Genomic DNA, 18,792 nt, shown 5'->3' on the forward strand with positions numbered 1-18,792 from the left:
CAGCTGCTAAAAAAAATAAATAAATAAATAAACAAATAAGCATTGATCTAACACTTTCAATTTATAGCTATGGGAAATAAGGTCCAGAAGATAGAAATAATAACATTTATTGAGTACTAACTGTATGCCAGACATTGTAATAAGCAGAAGCTTTAATGTTGCCTAATTTCATCTCAACTTTATGAGTAACTATTATTAACCTAATTTTACAACTTAGGAAACAAGCACAGAGAGGCCAAGTAACTTAATCAAGGTTGTATTCAGATCCAAGAACTTACATTCTTGACCTTTACTAGTCATTGTTTCTTCTGCTGCACTGTAGAAGCTAAGCAGAGAGACCACCACTCACTACTTGTTGGGCTATATGTCCTGTCTGGGCCTCACCTTCCTAATCCATAAAATGTGTTGGGGGAGGAGGGGGTGACACACTAAATGATTTCTAAGACACTAAACACCTCTGACACTGAATAGTCAGTCCTTTGGTTATTTACCCTCTGACTATGTTCTCCAGATGGGTTCAAACTGCAAAAGATTTGGCATCTTCTTTCAGAATATCTCTACCGTTTCTCGTTTCCACCTCTGACTCCACTTTGGATTCCTAGAGCACTGGAATCCAGAATCAAGTGTATTTTAATTTGTGTAATACCTCAGGGTCCAGGGCCGGCCCGTGGCTCACTTGGGAAAGTCTGGTGCTGATAACACCAAGGCCACAGGTTTGGATCCCTATATAGGGATGTCTGGTTGGGTCACTTGGGAGAGTGTGGTGCTGACAACACCAAGTCAAGGGTTAAGATCCCCTTACTGGTCATCTTTAAAAAAAAAACATAAACACCTCAGGTCCTTGGGTGGGAGGATGGGGTGCAGAGCAACACGTGGGTGTTGCTTAGCTGCGAAACCAGTACCAACTGTCTTTGAAATAGTTTAGAAAAGGAGGGGGTGTTAAAAATTAATGGGTGGTGGGGCTGGGTTGCATTAACCATTCCCAGCGCTATCCCTGGGGAAGTCCCGCACCTGGTATTCAACAGCCAGCCCCTGCAGTGGGTGGTGTTGGCTGGCAGGTGACAAACACAAAGATGTTTTTGAAGAGGCCATTGCTCACACTTCACTGGCACAACAGGTCTTCAGCCCCTTTGGTATTCACTGCTCCTTTTTAGGTCTAATTTGAGAAACTGCCTCAAATTGGAATCCAGCACCTAGAGAATACTGGCATGTTCAGACTACGCTTTAGAGACCAGGTTAACTTTACAAGACCCCTGGGTTGGGGACCCTTCTTATTCTCCGTGGCTCAGAGGGAGAAAGTTGGGGGGGGTGCGGGGAGGGTGTGACTCTATTAGGAAACGAATTCAAGGGTTCACTCTGAGCTCTCTGCCTACTCAGCTATGGGTTCCCGGAAGAAAGGTGTTGTGGCGTATTTAAGAAGACTTCGTCCACCCCCTTCAGTCCCCTGGAGGCAAACAACATTCTTCACGCCCCTTGTCCCAGCAGCTTTCCTCCCACCAAGGAGATACAAAGAATCCAGATCCCAAACTACCCCTTCTTTGCCATCCTCTGGCTATGATACCTCTTCTGGGAGGACCGGACAGTCGCTGAGGCGGACGATCGGACACACTCCGCAGACCCTGCTTCCTTCTCTGCCTCGGCGGATGCGCAGCAGTCAGACCCGGGAGGGCCCGCCTCCCGCCGCAGCGCCTCCCGCCCCCCCGCCGACACTTCCGACCTGGATCACCGCCCCCGCCTCCTGCTCGGCATCTCCCCCACCTCCGGCTGGCAGGGCGCGGCGTGGCGCGGCGCGTGGGCGTGCTGCGGGGCGACCATGGCTGTAGACTGTTACCTCCGGTTCCCACAGTAACAATCGAAAGCCACGGTTGCCCTGGAGACGCGGGGGCGGGGCGCGCGCCGCTGACAGCCCCGCGGCGGCTTCGGGCAGCTGACGTCAGGACGGCAGGGCGGGGGGCGCCTGGTGCGGGACTGCGCGGGGGCCGAGCGAGTGTGCGCGCGGGCCAGGAGCCCCTCGCCGCCCCTGGGGACTGGGGACCCGAGACCCGGCTGCCCGCTGGCGGCGCTGGCGCTTGATCAGCACCGCGGACAGCGGCGGCGCTGGCAGATAGCATGGGGTTGCGAGACCCCGAAGGACTGAGGGGCCGGGGGGCGCGGCGAGAGGCCGAGTCCGCGGTCCTGGGGCGGGGCCAGGCGTCGGTGGCCGTGACTGGAGACTGTTACTGAGGGCGGCCCGGGCAGTAAGCAGTCTAGAGCCAAGGTGCCGGCGCGCTGCCCGGGCGGGGGTGATGCTGCTCCTCCTCCCCCACGTCCCCCGCCCTTTTCGGCCCCAGCGCTTGCGGACAAGCACGCGGCCACTGACGTCAGAGCCCTGTGACGTCAAAGATGTCCCAGCGGGGAGGCACTTCCGGCGGGGGGGGCAATGGGGGTGGGGCGGGGCGGTCTGGCCGAGGCCCCGCCCCCGCCTGGTCCTGAGAGGACAGCTCCGCTCGCAGAGGCGGGAAGCCGTGGGCTCAGCGGGACTAGCCCGACGGGACTGGACGGGACCGGGATGGGGTCCCCTGGCAGAATGCAGGGCGGGGGTCCTGAGACAGCCGCGGCCAGGGTGGCGGGCAGGTGGGCGTCTGTCTCTCGCCTGCGCCTCCGCTCAGCCGGCTGGGGACAAGGAGGCTGAGTCACCGCTCTGCGGGGAGGGGGAGGAGGGGGTGCGTCTTCTGGGGTGTCAGCACCTTCGCCCCGCTTTCTTGGGAGGATGGCGCAGGAGCCCCAGGGAAAGCCGCGGGGTCTCTGAGGTCCGTCCTCTGCTCCGAAGTGGCTGCGTCTCAATCCCGGTGCCGGCAGGTGCTGCGCTGGGGTCTGTGTCCGCCTCTGGCGCCGGCTCCACCAGCTGCAAGGGAGACCCTCGCCGCCCACACCCCCCGTACCCATTCCCACTCCGGAGGGGCCCCACGACCCGCCGCCCACCGGTCTCCTCCTTGCCCTCCTGTCACTGCCTCGTCGGTCGATCAGCGCCGCTTACCTGGTGGGCCGCGTCGCGCCGGCTCCCGCTCGCCTCCCGCAGCCCGGCCGGCGCGGCGGCTTTTATAGGCGCGCGTAGTACTCGTGCGGCGGCTCATTCATGCGGCCGCGGCTCCTACACACTGACGCGCTGCCGACGTCAGCGGGGAATTTAGGAAATGGGAAAAGGGGCTATTTATAGTGGCGAGGCGGGGGGTGGGGACCGAGGCGACCGGGAGCTGGGAGTGGAAGGAGGGTGCACGGAAGCAGGAGGGGGGTGGGGGCAGCCCGCGCCCCCTATTCGGGCCTACAAGGGGTTAACTTTCCGGAAGTGCGGGCTGGGGGCCCGAGGTTAGGTAGTGCAGGGAGGGTGCAGCGGTCCCTTATGTGTTTATTCACTCTCGCCTTCCGGAGCTCTGAGACTCCTGGGGGCACAGCCCCCAGCCTTGCCTAGCTTTTCGGGGGTCCTCACCGGTGGTCCCCACCCCCACTTCTCAGTTCCTGGACCTGACGACTCTGACGTCACAGGATGCCCCTCGGCGGCGTCACACCCGCATGGTCACCCTTTCGTCCTGGTGGGGCAGAAGCGGAGGTGTCTAGGGCACAGCTAGAGCTGTGGCATCAGGATGCTAGGGGAAGACGAGTAGGGGAGCCCAGAAATCTTGGAAGGTTTTGGTGGAGGAGACTAACGTGGGAGGGAGGATCCAGCGAGAACTTAGATACCAGCCAGGAGCTGGAGACCAGAGGGAAGGCAGAGAAATTGAGGAAGGTGGTCTGTGCTCCCCAGAAATGATCAAAGGGTCCTCTATGAGGAGGTTGGGGTAAGATGCCAGGAATAGGGGGCGAGAGAAAGGAGCAGCCTCAGCAAATGAAGGGGAGGAGGACAGATCGGCAGCGCCCAGCTCCAGAGCGTGGACCAATGGGCACCCCGGGGTCAACTTAAGACCCATTTGTAAAATGATGGACGTTGGCAGAACTGATATGAGAGTGATAAAGAGTGAAGGAGACCAAGGGCACAGCAGTTTGGCAGAGAAGGGCCTCCAGGGGGTGGTGGGAATCACTTCCTACAAGACTTAGAATTCCTGCAGGCCAGAACTCGCAAGAAGAACCCATGTCATGTGGGACAAGTTCCCTCGGGTGGAGCAGGGAAATGAATGGCTCTGGCCCAGCCTAGAGCCATCTAAACTGAGGAAGGCTCTAAATGAGGGAGGGGAGATGGACTAGGGTGGGGAGGGGCGGGTGGAGCTGGGGAAGGAGGTAAAGATCGAAGAGTGAATCCGCAAGAGGGCAGGTGAGCCCTGGCGCTGCCGCTGGGCTGTGAGCAGGGCGTGAGACCCTCCCGGTTACAGATGCATCGACGGCTTGAAGGTAGGGCCTAGGAGCAGTGAATTAACTTGGGGAGCTGTCCTGGAAGTGCTGGAGAATAAAAACAAAGGCCACGTGCACAGCGGATTTTGGGGTGGTGGACAGTGGACAGACTCACTGCACAAAAGACACATGGGGCCGAGAGGTTCCTTGTAAGGCTGGGATCTGACCCTATCAAAAGGAGAAAAGATTAAAGCAGAGATGGGGCCAGAGCGGCCCTGCGTGCCCTCTGGGGTTTGGCTTCCTAGCGTTCTCCTTTTCGGGCGGCCAGCCTTCCTCCCAGCGGTTCTACTCTCCAGGAACGCCTTCCTGCACAATGGGAGAACTCGTATTCATCCGTCAAAGCCCACCTCTAAGAGCACTTCTGAGGAGCCTTTCCATCTCCACCCAACACTCCGTACGCTCTTCCACCTCAGCTCACAGCTCCGCCTTCGGCAGAGATGTCGGGGATCCACCCCACCCCTAGAGGCGGGTAGCTCCGGAGCCCACCATTTTCATCTTGGGGACCTCACTACTTCTCTAGGGAGGACGCCTTAGGGGGAGGAGAGAACGTGAATAAGATGGATCCACAACACGGGGCGGAAACGGTGAGGGGCGGACTCAGGACGCGGACCTGTTTGGAATGTGGCACCGAAGCCTTGAAGCCGCCTGCGGAGGAAAGGGAGCCTCTGGGGGGCGCTCGAGACCTTGATGTCCGTCAGGGACCGTTGGTGGCCGCGCCGGCCGCCCCTCGTTGAGTGACTCAGCCACTACCTCTGGCGGAGGCGTGGGGGCCAGAGGACAGCGCGGGGAGCGGCGAGCGCGGCCCCCGCCCGCCCCGCGGCCTGGCGCGGTTGCTAAGCTCTCCAAGGCCTCTGAGAGACCCGATCTGGGCAAACCTCATCGGTTACCATGGTAACGCCGCTCCCCGTCCTCTAGCGCTGGGCCGCTGAGGGAGGCGCAGCCAATCAGAAGCTGCGAGCGTTCTCGGGGAACCCCCCCCCCGCCGCGTGTGGGCGGGGGGTCAAGAGGTGCGGGGAGGAGGCGGAGCGTGGGCCGCGGAGACGCAGCTCTCGCAACAGGCCTGGGGCCGCGCGCTGCCGCCCAGGGCCACTTCCGGAGTGTCCGCGCGAGCGCCCGCGCGCCAGTGCGCGGTCTCTTCCCTCCCGAAAGAAGCGCCATCCGCGCGAACCGGTCTTTCACGTGGGGTGCAGGACCTTGCGGGAGGTCCCGAGCCGCAGGCTCTTCTGTCATGTTTCTCTAGATTGGGTGGGTTGGAGAAAAAGTGACTCACTCCGTGTCACACGGGGAATCTGGGGGCTGGGGTCACTTCTGTGGACCCCCGAGAGGCGCTGTCCAGCCATTTCCAGTCGAGTATCCTTGAGTCCCTCCGGAGACCCGCAGGTTTAGGGCGAGCTGTTTGGGTAACACCTCTGCCCAGGTTCACCAAGCGCCCTACGTGGCAGTGCCCGGAGTATCCCAGAGAGCGGGGATCCAGGAGGGGGCGGGCGTGTCAGTGTAAACATGCGCGCTCACGAGACCAATGCCTGGGGAGGGTCTGGGTGCAAACGGGTTTGTGCTGTGTGTATCAGCCTGTACGCCTGCGTGAGAATGGGTGTGCTGCGGGGTGGGTCCAAGCGGACAGTTCTGTCCAGGAATGTCTAAGGAGAGTTCCCCGAGATCTTGTCTACCGTCGTCTCGCCTAGGAGTTCCATAACCTCCCTCCCACCACCTACTGTCACCTGAGCCCCCTCCTTGCGGGCAGGACTTTTCCGAATTGGAGCTACGTACATAGAAATATGTGCACGGGCGCGCTCAGCTTAGAACCCGAGGGTTTATAGGGCTCGCAGGTCAGGGGCCTGGGTCCCCAGGTGGGCACATCTCGGAGGGTGAACCTGTCCATAGGTCTCCCTCCCGGGTTCAGCTGCGCATCTGCGAGCGCTCAGCCCAGGTGCGCGGGAGGAAAGTCGCTGCCGTGCTGCGCAGAGCCCCGCGAGGCCGCGAGGTGGCGCCATAGCCGCAGCAGCGCCGGCCGTGCCGGGCCGCTCCAGATAAGAGTGTGCTGAGAGCGCGGCGGGGCTGAGACGCGACCAGGACGCGGGGAGGACGGACCATCAGGACAGACCGACCGGGGGCCCGGCGGGCGGAGGGCAGCGCAGCGCAGCCACGTCCCCCCTGGATCCGCTGACAGCCGGGCCCGGGGCTTCCGACATGCCCCCCAGGTGGGTCCTCGAGCTGGGAACCGGGAGGGACAGGGGACCCGGGACAGACCAGTCCTCGCGCGCTGGCCGTCTTCGGCGCATCCTCTAGCCCGGCCGCCCCATCGCGGCTGGAGGCTGGCGTCCGGGGCTCCCGGCGTCGCCCCTATTGGACTCAAGACCGCCAGGCCGCTGCTCCGCGCCGGGTTCACGGCGGGGTCAGCGGGCCGGGACCGGCTCTGCCCGCACATGGGCTAGAGAGGCGAAGGGAAGGGAAGGGGAGCTGGCGAGCGGGGCTGGCAGGGGCGCTGCCCTGGCACAGCTCGGAGGCTGGCAGCGGGGCGGGTGGGGCGCCGGCTAGGAGCTGCCACCGACGCGGGGAGGGAAGCCCCAGTCGGGCTGAGGCCGCAGGTAACGGGCCGCGAGGCCCTGCGGGCCAGGCGGGGAACGGGGTCGGGCGGCCGAGCAGGCGGGCAGAGGAGCTCGGCTCGGTTCCGGGCCCGTGGCCTCCTGGCCGCCGGAATTGGGGGCCGAGAGGAAAAGCTGGGAGGCGAGGGACGGGGGCTGGCGCGCTCCTCCCGCCCTGTCTGAAGTTGGGAAACTTCTCCCCAAGTTTGGGGCGGCGGAGTTCCGGGGGAGACGGGGCTGAGGAGAGCTGGGAGGGAGGCGCCGCACCCGCGAATGCAGAGCCGAGGCCGAGGCGAGGCCGGGGACTGGACGCGGGTGGGGCGCAGGCCGGGGTCAGGGCCGCAGCCGGCCGCGCTCTGTGCCCGCCCGGGGCGCTGCCCCCTCCCTCCCCTGGGAGCTGCGTGGCTCCCCCCTCCCCCCCACCTGCTTCCTGCCTCAGCCTCCTGCCCCGATATAACGCCCTCCCCGCGCCGGGGCCCGGCCTTCGCGCTCTGCCCGTCACGGCAGCCGCTGCCTCCGCTCCCCGCACGGCGGCCGCCGCCCGGGCCTCGACTGAGGGCTTGACAGCCCCGGGCCAGGGCGGCGCCACGGCGGGCACCGCGCTGCCCTCCTCCGTATCACTTCCCCCAACGGGGGCAACTTCTCCCGAGGCGGGAGGCGCTTCTTACTCGGCTCCCTTTCTCCTCACTCGGGCAAACTTCTCGGCCCTGAATGACTTTTCCTGAAGCGGACATTTTACTTAAGTCGGGTAACTGTCTCCAGAAGGGTCACTTCGCCTGATCAGTTTTCTGCTCGGAAGCCCCCAGCAGCCAGCCCGTGTGCCCGGCGGCGTCCGGGCCCGGGACGCACAGGCCAGCCTGGCCTCCTCTCCACCGGGGCAGCGGCTCTCCTCCTGCTGCTCCTTCTTCTGGTTCGGGCCGGTCAGCCTAGGCTCCCACTGCCGGAGGCCGAGGATCCTCCGCCAGAGCCCAGGCCGCGGTGTCGATGTCCCTGCTCAGCTGAGGGGAAAGGGAAGTGGAGGGGAGAAGCGCCGGGCTGGGTACCGGCGGCGAGGGCGCTGCGCGGCTCTTACCCGGCTGGTGTGTGTCCCCGCAGGAGAGTGTGCTGGGCAGACGATGCTGGACCCGATGGAGGCGCCCGGACACTCGAGGCAGCTGCTCCTGCAGCTCAACAGCCAGCGCACCAAGGGCTTCTTGTGCGACGTGATCATCGTGGTGCAGAACGCCCTCTTCCGCGCGCACAAAAACGTGCTGGCGGCCAGCAGCGCCTACCTCAAGTCCCTGGTGGTGCATGACAACCTGCTCAACCTGGACCATGACATGGTGAGCCCGGCCGTGTTCCGCCTGGTGCTGGACTTCATCTACACCGGACGCCTGGCTGACGGCGCAGAGGCGGCTGCTGCGGCGGCCGTGGCCCCCGGGGCCGAGCCGAGCCTGGGCGCCGTGCTGGCCGCTGCCAGTTACCTGCAGATCCCTGACCTCGTGGCGCTGTGCAAGAAACGCCTCAAGCGCCACGGCAAGTACTGCCACCTGCGGGGAGGCGGCGGTGGCGGTGGCGGCTATGCGCCCTATGGGCGGCCGGGCCGGGGGTTGAGGGCGGCCACGCCGGTCATCCAGGCCTGCTACTCGTCCCCAGCAGGGCCTCCGCCGCCTCCCGCCGCCGAGCCGCCCTCGGGCCCCGAGGCCGCTGTCAACACGCACTGCGCCGAGCTGTACGCCTCGGGCCCGGGCCCGGCCGCCGCACTCTGCGCCCCGGAACGCCGCTGCTCCCCGCTCTGTGGCCTGGACCTGTCCAAGAAGAGCCCACCGGGCTCTGCGGCTTCTGAACGGCCACTGAGTGAGCGCGAGCTGCCCCCGCGCCCGGACAGCCCTCCCAGCGCCGGCCCCGCCGCCTACAAGGAGCCTCCGCTCGTCCTGCCGCCGCTGCCACCGCTGCCTTTCCAGAAGCTGGAGGAGGCCGTACCGCCTCCGGACCCGTTCCGCGGCGGCGGCGCCAGCCCGGGACCCGAGCCCCCCGGTCGCCCCGACGGGCCCAGCCTTCTCTACCGCTGGATGAAGCACGAGCCAGGCCTAGGTAGCTACGGCGACGAGCTGGGCCGGGATCGCGGTTCCCCTGGCGAGCGCTGCGAGGAGCGCGGCGGGGACGCGGCCACCTCGCCCGGGGGGCCCCCACTCGGCCTGGTGCCGCCGCCTCGCTACCCGGGCAGCCTGGACGGGCCTGGCGCGGGCGGCGACGGCGACGACTACAAGAGCAGCAGCGAGGAGACTGGCAGCAGCGAGGACCCCAGCCCGCCGGGCGGCCACCTCGAGGGCTACCCGTGCCCGCACCTGGCTTACGGTGAGCCAGAAAGCTTTGGTGACAACCTGTACGTGTGCATCCCCTGTGGAAAGGGCTTCCCCAGCTCGGAGCAGCTGAATGCGCACGTGGAGGCTCATGTGGAGGAGGAGGAGGCGCTGTATGGTAGGGCCGAGGCGGCTGAGGTGGCTGCTGGGGCCGCCGGCCTAGGGCCCCCTTTTGGCAGCGGTGGGGACAAGGTCTCTGGGGCTCCGGGAGGCCTAGGAGAGCTACTGCGGCCTTACCGCTGCGCGTCGTGCGACAAGAGCTACAAGGACCCGGCCACGCTGCGACAGCACGAGAAGACGCACTGGCTGACCCGGCCCTATCCATGCACCATCTGCGGGAAGAAGTTCACGCAGCGCGGGACCATGACGCGCCACATGCGCAGCCACCTGGGCCTCAAACCCTTCGCGTGCGACGCGTGTGGCATGCGCTTCACGCGCCAGTACCGCCTCACCGAGCACATGCGCATCCACTCGGGCGAGAAACCCTACGAGTGCCAGGTGTGCGGCGGCAAATTCGCACAGCAACGCAACCTCATCAGCCACATGAAGATGCACGCCGTGGGGGGCGCAGCCGGCGCAGCCGGGGCGCTGGCGGGCTTGGGGGGGCTACCCGGCGTCCCCGGCCCCGATGGCAAGGGCAAAATCGACTTTCCCGAGGGCGTCTTTGCTGTGGCCCGCCTCACGGCCGAACAGCTGAGCCTGAAGCAGCAGGACAAGGCGGCCGCCGAGCTGCTGGCGCAGACCACGCACTTCCTGCACGACCCCAAGGTGGCGCTCGAGAGCCTCTACCCGCTGGCCAAGTTCACCGCGGAGCTGGGTCTCAGCCCGGACAAGGCGGCCGAGGTGCTGAGCCAGAGCGCTCACCTGGCCGCCGGACCCGACGGCCGGACCATCGACCGTTTCTCTCCCACCTAAGACGCCCCTCGCCCGCCCGCCATGTCGCAGCCGCGCGGCCCAGGCCCACACCCCTAGGGAGCGGCGGCGGCGACGGCAGCGAGCAGGCACACCGCACCCAGGACAACTGTAATAGCAGCGGCAGCGTCACCACAGTGGCGGCCCCACCTCTCTGCGGCCTCACCTGGCCTCACTGCTTTGTGCCTTAGCCCGGGGTGGGGGTAGGGGAAAACCCCGGGACGGGGTGGGATGGGGGAAGGGAGATCTATATTTTTGATATCAGCTTTGACCAAAGGAGACCCCCGGCCTCTCCCCGCCTCTTCCTGTGGTTCGTTGGCTCCCTCCTCTGGCCCCGTGCTGCTCTTGGGGGGAGGGATGTCACTGTTGGGGCTCTCCCAGCCCTACCTCCGGCCCTTGCGACCACACCCATTCTCACTGTGAATCTCCCCGCTGGGGTCGGAGCGTCGGGCAGAGTTGGGGAGTGGGGAGGGGACTGAGCCGGCCGGAGGGCACCCCCGTTCCCCGCTCCCCCCCACCCCGGGACTGATAATGTGAAGTTCCTCATTTTGCACAAGTGGCACTAGCCCCAGGGCCAAGCCTTCCCTCTCCGACCACCAACGGTGGGGAGTTCTGGGGTCAGAGGGCTGAGACAGCCCTGGCCTACCCGGTCTCCCACTCCCGCGGTGTCCCCCTCCCTTCCCTGGGGCCCCGGACCATATTTATTGCATGCGCCCCGGTGGCCCCCCATCCCACGCCCGGGCTGGGCTGGGCTGGAACGTGGTCTCTTTAGCTCCCTCCTCCTCATTTGTATATTTCCTACCTTGTACACAGGCTCTTCCAGAGCCGCTTCCATTTTCTATACTCAAACCAAACAGCAATAAAGCAGTAACCAAGGACCCTGACCCAACTGCTCTCTTCTGCCCTTGCATAAGGACCTGGATGGGCAGCACCAGGGTGGTGGGTGAGGGAGCTAGAAAGGGCTGCCCTCACACAGATGCAGAGGCTTGGACCTACCTCCCCTCCCCAGTCCCAGAAACAGATCAGCAAGAGATCAGGTATGTTTCATAACTAAAAATTTATTAAGGAAACAAAACTAGTGCTGCAAACGGGACAGAAAAGAGAGATGGGTCTCCTACCCACCCAGTCACTGGCTTTCTGCCTGGGGAGAGGATCTCAAAGGAGAGGCCAGGGACCCTGTACCCCAAAGAGCCCAGTCTTGTAAGGCCCTGCAGGACTCCTACCCCAAAACCATTGGCCTTGGCTTTCCTGCACAGTCCCCCTCCTTCCGGCATATTCCTGGGCCTCAGGAAGGGCACAGCTACGCTCCTATCCTCTGGGCAGGTTATGTCAGATGGTGGCCTCAGGCAGGATTCCCTCACTGGTCCCATCAAGATTTATCCCTGGCTCTACCTAAAACCCTGTCTTCCCTTAATTCCTCCTTATCCCTGCCCCTGGGTTGGAGGAACTCATTCCCAGTAGGAAGCCTCCAGAGAGAGGTTTTGAACATGGATACCAGCTAAAGGGGCAACAAAAACCACAAAGGCTAAAGGGCCCCTTTGTCAGTTCTTCTAGTGGGTGGAGGGGAAAGCTAGAAACAAGGTGAAAACTCCAGGAGAGGCAATGCTCCTCCAGGCACTGGACCACCGCACCTACCCTCAGGCTGGGCTGTACAAGCCTGGAAGTTTCTTGGAGCACAGGGGCCTGGGATGGAAGGACTAGAGTGGGAAAGCTTTATTAGGTTCCTGCCACAGGTAGCAAAGGAGGGACATTCAGAGTGAGAACCCCCATGACAGGGAACTGAGGTGAAGAAATTGAGGGGATCAAGATCAAGGAGCTGAGAGGGATCTAGTAGAAAGCGAAGGAAGGTGAGGGGGTGTTCTGGAAGAAGGGAGGGCAAAGAAAGGAGGCAGACAGAGAAAAGTCTCAGGAAATATCCTGGAGAGAGAACTAGAGCAAAAGGAAGGCCAATTAGGGGTGATGGAGCAGGCAAAGACCACCCAGGAAGCATGGGACTAAGTCCAGATGTACCTTCCCTCTAGACCCATGACTATCCCAGGGGAAAACAATGACAAATGGTAAGGGACCCAGATTGATAAGGGCGAGAACAGCAGCAGGATGGGTGTGTGTGATGGGATGTGGGGTAGAAGAGGTGGGGGCCTAGGGCTGCTGTTAAGGACATGGTATCCAGAACCCAAATTAAGTCCATGGGGGAATCCAGGCCTCAGGGAGATGAAGAGCACACCCTGGGCACTCTTCATGACATAACCAAACTGTCTTGGACACATTCAGGACAGAGGTTCTGAAGAAGGTTAAAGGGACCTGTGATTTCACCTGCATCTGATGGAAACTCTAAAACTCCTGCCCCAAGTCCACCGGAGAAAGTGGCTGAGTCCCCGGGGTGAGAAGGTCTTCCCCCGGCCCTGGAATGAGACAAGGGAGGAGAAAGGCTGAGAGCATGGGCGGCCTATTTGGCTTGCCCACCTGCTGTCGCTGTAGCCAGCCACCTGCCTGCTAAATCTTGGCAGCCCAGGAGGGTCCCAGCAGCTTCTACCCGACCCTTGGGAGGGGGCTCTGTGAGGAGCAGCTCCTCCACAGCATGGCCACAGCGTGGGTTGGAAGAGGATGGTTTATTGTCTGGGTGGATTGGTGGCTCAGGCACGTGGGCATCTTCCGTGCTACACTGGGCGCCTGGTGGCCTCTCTGGAACGGTTCCATAGGGTGGGCCTGGTGTGGCCCCCTCAGCCCACCTGGGCCCATGTGAGGAAGGCCGGGATGTCCCGCACAGGCACATTCCTCGTCAGTGCCTTCACACGCAGGTTCCGGTCATCTGTCAACAGCACCACCTCCCGCAGCAGCCGAATTGGCTCCTCTGTTGGCATGAGAGAGCAAAAGGACTTCACTAAGGACAGGAGGCAGAGGCAGTGGCTGCCTCTTCTTGCCCTGGAGGGAAATGTGGTCCTGGGTGGGTTCAAGGCCAGCCATTTCTTGGCCTTCTGCAAGTCCCTTTTTTCACCAGACCCTCAACCTAGGGTGCACCTTCTCTGCCTCCTCCCTACTAGCTTAGAGAGGGCTATGCTGGGCCAGGGTTGAGTTTCTGCCTCCTGCACAGGACTCTGTTCTGCTTTGTGCCTGAGAGCTGCCCAAACCCACCAGCCTCCAGAGACCTGTTTCCAAGGACTCTGGACTGAAGGAGTAGAAGAAACCCCTTGCCTTCTATTCCTTCTGACTGCATGGCTGGTCCTGGACTCACAATAAACCTCTTTTTGCACATCCTTTCCCTCCAATGCCAGCAAGTCAGTACTTCAGGCATCCAGAGGTAGAAAACTAAAGATGGAATAGAAAGTGGATCCTGGACTGGACAGTTAGCTCAGTTGATTACAGTGCAGTGCTGATAACACCAAGATCTAGGATTCGATCTCTGTACCGCCCAGCCGCCAAAAAAAAAAAAAAAAAAGGAAAGTGTATTCAGGGCTCCCAGATGTGGGCAGAGGGCTTAGCTCAAGGGAGCTCTGTGAGGAGGGCAAGGGTCCTTGACAGAATGAGACCATGGCCGACTGATTTCCTCTATTAAATAAAAATAATCTATGTGTATGGTGAAAATCTCTAATAGTAGAGAAAAGTAAAAAGGAAAAGTAGAGTCAGGATTATCCTCCCAGCTCTCTGTCCTGTACCCCAGGGGTAGATCTGTATATCTTTCCAAATTTCCTTATGCACATTTACATGTACTTATACTTGCATATATAAACTTCCCCCTAGATCACTGCAATCATACTAGCCATACTAACTTTATTCAAATTTTATATATTTTAGGGCCGGCCGGTGGCTCACTTGGGAGAGTGTGGTGCTGATAACACCAAGGCCACAGGTTTGGATCCTATAAAGGGATGGCTGGTTAGCTCACTGGCTGAGCATGGTGCTGACAACATCAAGCTAAGGGTTAAGATCCCCTTACTGGTCATCTTATTAAAAGAAAAAAAAAGTTATATATTTAAAAGATCTTTCTATATTGGCATACATATCCTTCATTCTTTTTAGATGACTTTTTTAGCATGATCTCTCCAATACCTCTTTTCCCCCAACCTTTAATGTATTGGAGAGAATTTAAAGTGAGGCCAAGCACTCACACAAGTGACATCCCCACCCCTGGCACACCTATTCGGTGGCAGGTCTACTCCTCAGTCTCAGGCTGGGCATTTCCTGACGGAGGTCCCAGACAGCGAGGCACAGGAAATGTCCTGTGGTGCGTGCTGACTGTGGGGGTTGGCGGGGCTGAGGGACTGCAAATATTCATGTCTGACCCGAGCAGTTTCAGGCTTGCCAGCTCTAGGCAGGGAGGCTGAGAACTGGCTTTCAGCCTCAGGAGGAGTTTGGGGGATGAGGGAGAGGCTCGTAGGGTTGACGGCAGTGAGAGGAGAGGAGAGGAGAGAGGAGGGTGTGACAGGAGGGGAGGGGCTGTTGTGGGCAGCGAGGGAAAGGAAGGCAACCACGGGGGAGGGGATGCTCTGAGACCGCTCAAAGTGTCTGGGCCTGGCCCCTCCAGGGTGCGTGAGTGTGAGGTGGGGAGGTGGCGTGCGGTGCTGTGGGGCGCCCAGCTGGCTGTCGGAGCCTGTCTGCGGTCCCACCATTCCTGCGCTGGGCCTCAGACCAGGAGAGTCCCAGGCTTTGGGTCAGCCAACCAAGCCCTGGTGTTGCTGGCAGGGGTCTGCAGGGGTTTCTGTGGATACTTTGAGACATTTTTAACAATAAACATCCTCTGTTTTGACACTGGTAACTTCACTTTGTTAGAAACCAGAGACTGTCATCTTGTCAGGCCCCATCCGCCATAATCCACATGATTTTAAAATTCAACATCGTTTACACATAAACATTTGGTGACGGTTTCTCTGTGAATCTGACAAGTTAATCTGCTAAGAATCCACACTGACAAATGGGGTTTGATTACACCAGCCGTTGCTGATGTAATTCTGATAGGGGCGGTCCTCAGGATGGCAATGGGTTTCTGTAGGCTGTTTGGGGTGAAGTGGGGGTCGGGGGACTAGCAGGGCCAAAACCAAAATGTGTGTGTGCCTTGAAAGAAATAATTCCGAGGCTGGGGTGGGGCCCAGTAGCATCAGACCCACACTTCCCAACAAGGCCTTCTACATCTCATGCAGAAGGTACCCCTCTAGGAAACTGCCCAGGGCAGAGCACAAGCTCTTCTGTTTGGCTCAGCCAGGATTCCTTTCAATCACTTGAATGCTCTGGATCTGGCCCTAAGGGACAGTACATACAAGCCATGTGGTAGGACCCCTCAGAGAAACAGCAGTTGTGGGCTCATTACCCCCTCCTGGAACAGAGACTCAGGCAGGAGTGAAGGACTATGCTAACATGGCAGGGAGGAGAGGCAGGAGGCAAGACAACCTCCAAAGCAGCCTGAAGGCCAAGGCCAGGAACATGAACAAAGAAGAGAAAGTGGAGACTACATACAGGTAGACAGAAACCAAACGGTGAGAATTAACATCTCTTTAGATGACACTGAGCTAGGAGGTCCTAGGAATTCCTTCCCAAAGAAGAAATATCAGAATCCTAGGAACCAGGAGCAGAAACACCCCAAACATCACCAACCCTGTGGGGCTGTTCAGGAAAGAAGGCACAGGATTGAGGGTGAGGTGGTCAGGCACTTGGAAGAGAGCCCCATCCCAAAGATGGGATTCTGCTCACCAAAAATGTCTTGAGAAGTAGACTGAGGGCTCAGTCCTCAAGCTCTCACCTGCCTCCAACTCCAGCCAGCCTGCAAAGTGCTATGGATCACGACTGTAGAGACCAAGAAGGCCCACTACTCACTGGGGAGGTACCTCTGCCCCAGGTCTGAGAGGGGTGGGAAGGTGAGAACAGCCAAGAAAAGAGAGCATGCCCCAGAGAGGGGGCTGTCCTCCTCAGAGCTGCAGTGGGCTGGGCTGAGGAGACCATGGTCAGAACAAGCTACAGTGAATCATGAAGACATTCTTGCTGTCACGGGGAACTCACAGAGGATCCAAGGATGGAAATGGATGCACACCTAGTGGGAATGCTTATTGCCTAGAGCCAGGCTTCCTGGGCTAGGCTCATCCCTAGCTGGCCCAGGGTCCACTTGACATTCCCTGTGTGTGTGGGAGCTGTGACAGGGAGGTTTGACTTCCAGAAGGGCAGAAAACGGGGCTGGCCTCAGCCTGGCATCAGCCCTGAGCTCTGATAGTTTAGGTTTCTCAGGCCAGAGTCAGTGGAGGAACCCATCTCAGGGGCCGAGGATGCGCAGGGTGAGGTAAGGCAGGTTGATGGATGATCCCGAGGCGGAGGCAAAGCTGTACCTTTGCTGGTGGGCATGAAGTCCTTAGCCTTGTCTTTGCAGTAGTGGAGGCAGCAGGAGAGGATCAGGTCATCGTTGTTACCCTGGAGGAAGGCAGTATGAGAAGCGCCACTGGGCAGGAGGGGGCGCCATGCAGAGGAGACAGTATACTCTGACTCTGGGGCCCTGGGAAGGGCCACATCCCAGAGCTCCCCCCATACATGCTATGGTCCTTCTTGGCCCAATCTAACTATACCAAGAGTGATCTAGGGAGGAAGGAACCCCCCCTTTCTGGGCTTCCATGGTGGCTATTCCCTTAGCTGCCTAGGCTAACAGGCCTTCCTTTAGCCCCTTCTTCCTAGAGACCCTGTTCTGAAGGCTGGCTGTGGACTTTCCCTTCCTGCTGGGGGGTCTCACCAGCTGGCCAGTGATGTCCTCACTGCGGAAGGCGATGGATTCAAGTTCATTGCCACGGCTGGTCAGGGCCCGTAGGCAAGTGTCCCGACTCTCAAATCGCCGCTCAAGAAATTCGATGGACTTCCGGGCCTTTTCTTGCACCACACGGGCATAGCCCCCAGCCCGGTGGTCTGTCTCCTGCCCCTTGGCCAGGCCATCCAGCTCATTGATCACTGATGAGACAGAGCCCCACAAGGTAAGAACCTCAGCAATCAGCAATTATGCCTGCCTTCACCCTGGGCCTTTGTCCACTCACTTTCCCAGCCAGCCCCTTCTCAGACCACAGAACCCATCCTTCCCCACAGGAGCTTTCCAATGAAACTCTGGCAGGAGAAGAGCTTTGGGGGCAAGTGCAGTGTCCAGACTTTCGGTGCCCTATCCCTTTTCTGCCTCTTCTCCTGGGCTCCGCCCTTCTCCTGAGGAGAACTTAAGGGGATTTTCTGTAGCTGCTATATTCAGAGGAAGAAAACTGGCCCCTCTGTTTCATTCCTTAGTTAGAGGATCAAATTAAAGGGTCTCACAGGAGAGGCAGGTATGTAGCAGCTAAAGGGAAAGTGAGGTACTCCCATATCTACCTACACCCTCAACCACAGAAGTCCAAGGGAGGCAAAGTTCTGTGCCCCACTGGCAGAGTGTGGCAGGGAGGTCACCACCAAAGAAGGGCAGCCATAGCCTCACTTCCGAGGACCCTGGTATTCCTCAAAACTCTGTGTGTGTGTGTGTGTGTGCGCGCGTGCGTGTGTGTGTGTGTGTGTGTGTGTCTGCCTATGTGTCTGGGACACGGCTTCATTTTCTGGTGAAGATTCTTTCCAAAATTCCAGCCAAAAGCCTGAGGTCAAGTGGGAAATATGCACTCCTTGGGGGCTCTGGGAGAGTTTGGGGTCTGAGGCCTCTCCTCGGTACAATGATTCATGGCTCAGGGAGTCGGCATGAGCATGCTGTTCCATGGTGAGCCTGGCACTCATTGTCTGGGTATTCAGAGACACTTTCTGGAAAGGGCCCATGTGGGAATACACACGCACACATGCGCACACACACAATGCCAATGCTTTCAGCAACCTGAGGCTGCAGTGTCCACACAATGCAGGGCTGAGGTTGGGAGGCAGTGGTGGATGGGTGTATGGTACAGCAAACAGAACATCAAACAGGAAAAACTGGTATTCTATCCCAAAATCTGCTTTCCTGCTTCCAAACTAAACAGGCTTCAAAGGGGAAGCTTGTTTGTGCTTCTGCACCAGGCGGGGCTCCTCAACGCTGGGGTCAGGCCTAAGGAGCACAGAGCAGGTTAAAGAGCACAAGAAACAAGCAGGGAAAGCTGTCGGCTTAACCCTTTGCTGCTCTTGGGCATAGGACATGAGGCCACTAAAGAAAGCATCAGTGAGGAGGAGCCCCCCTCTTTCAGGCCTTGAGAGAGGCCAGGGACCTGCCCAGCTGAGGCAGGTTCAGAGAGGCTGGCCTGGATGGCTGCAACAGAGTTGTCAGTTCCTGGCGCCCTAGAGGGTTGTCTCTTTGTTCTGCATGTATCCTCTGGCTTTTCTCATGTGTTTGCTCCCTCCCCACCAAATCTAGATTTATCTACTAAATCGTAAGTTCCTCAGAGCCAAGGGCCATAGTTCTGCCTTTCACTGGATCTCTTGGGAACAAGAAGACTGAGCACACAGTAGGGGCACAACCAGTGCTGCTGATTAAGAATACTGCTAGCCTAGGAAGGTGTCTGAGGCAGCTTCTGAGTCTTAGGGGGCTCCTGAGCTGTCAGCAACCTCTCTCAGTTATACCATTTCCTGATCATCTAGCAAAAAGTGACCTGTTTACTTTCTTTGCCCTGAAAACCTCCTGGGTAGGAAAGCACAGA

At 59.8% G+C, this 18,792-nt stretch overlaps 2 protein-coding genes across 3 annotated transcripts in view; one reads left to right on the top strand and one right to left on the bottom strand.

Moving 5' to 3' along the window:
• The first annotated feature begins 6,438 nt into the window (after nucleotides 1-6,438).
• HIC1 (HIC ZBTB transcriptional repressor 1) lies at nucleotides 6,439-10,383 on the top strand. The gene is made up of 2 exons (XM_063112089.1): nucleotides 6,439-6,560; nucleotides 8,040-10,383. Exon 2 carries the CDS (start codon nucleotides 8,060-8,062, stop codon nucleotides 10,199-10,201), a length of 2,142 nt encoding a protein of 713 aa, XP_062968159.1. The 5' UTR covers nucleotides 6,439-6,560; nucleotides 8,040-8,059; the 3' UTR covers nucleotides 10,202-10,383.
• Nucleotides 10,384-11,236: 853 nt separating this feature from the next.
• The window catches only part of SMG6 (SMG6 nonsense mediated mRNA decay factor), a 217,320-nt gene continuing 209,764 nt past the window's right edge, over nucleotides 11,237-18,792 (bottom strand). The window contains exons 17-20 of one of the 2 annotated variants that reach the window (XM_063111281.1): nucleotides 16,902-17,113; nucleotides 16,507-16,588; nucleotides 12,928-13,049; nucleotides 11,237-12,600 (exon numbers count right to left, since the gene is read on the bottom strand). In XM_063111281.1, coding sequence (XP_062967351.1) covers nucleotides 12,508-12,600; nucleotides 12,928-13,049; nucleotides 16,507-16,588; nucleotides 16,902-17,113 — 509 coding nt within the window. In that variant the 3' untranslated portion in view covers nucleotides 11,237-12,507. Of the gene's footprint in view, nucleotides 13,050-16,506; nucleotides 16,589-16,901; nucleotides 17,114-18,792 lie in introns of both variants that reach the window. The other variant, XM_063111282.1, reaches the window with a different exon arrangement.

This window comes from Cynocephalus volans, chromosome 10 (genome assembly GCF_027409185.1).
Source record: "Cynocephalus volans isolate mCynVol1 chromosome 10, mCynVol1.pri, whole genome shotgun sequence".
Taxonomy (NCBI): Eukaryota; Metazoa; Chordata; class Mammalia; order Dermoptera; family Cynocephalidae; genus Cynocephalus; species Cynocephalus volans.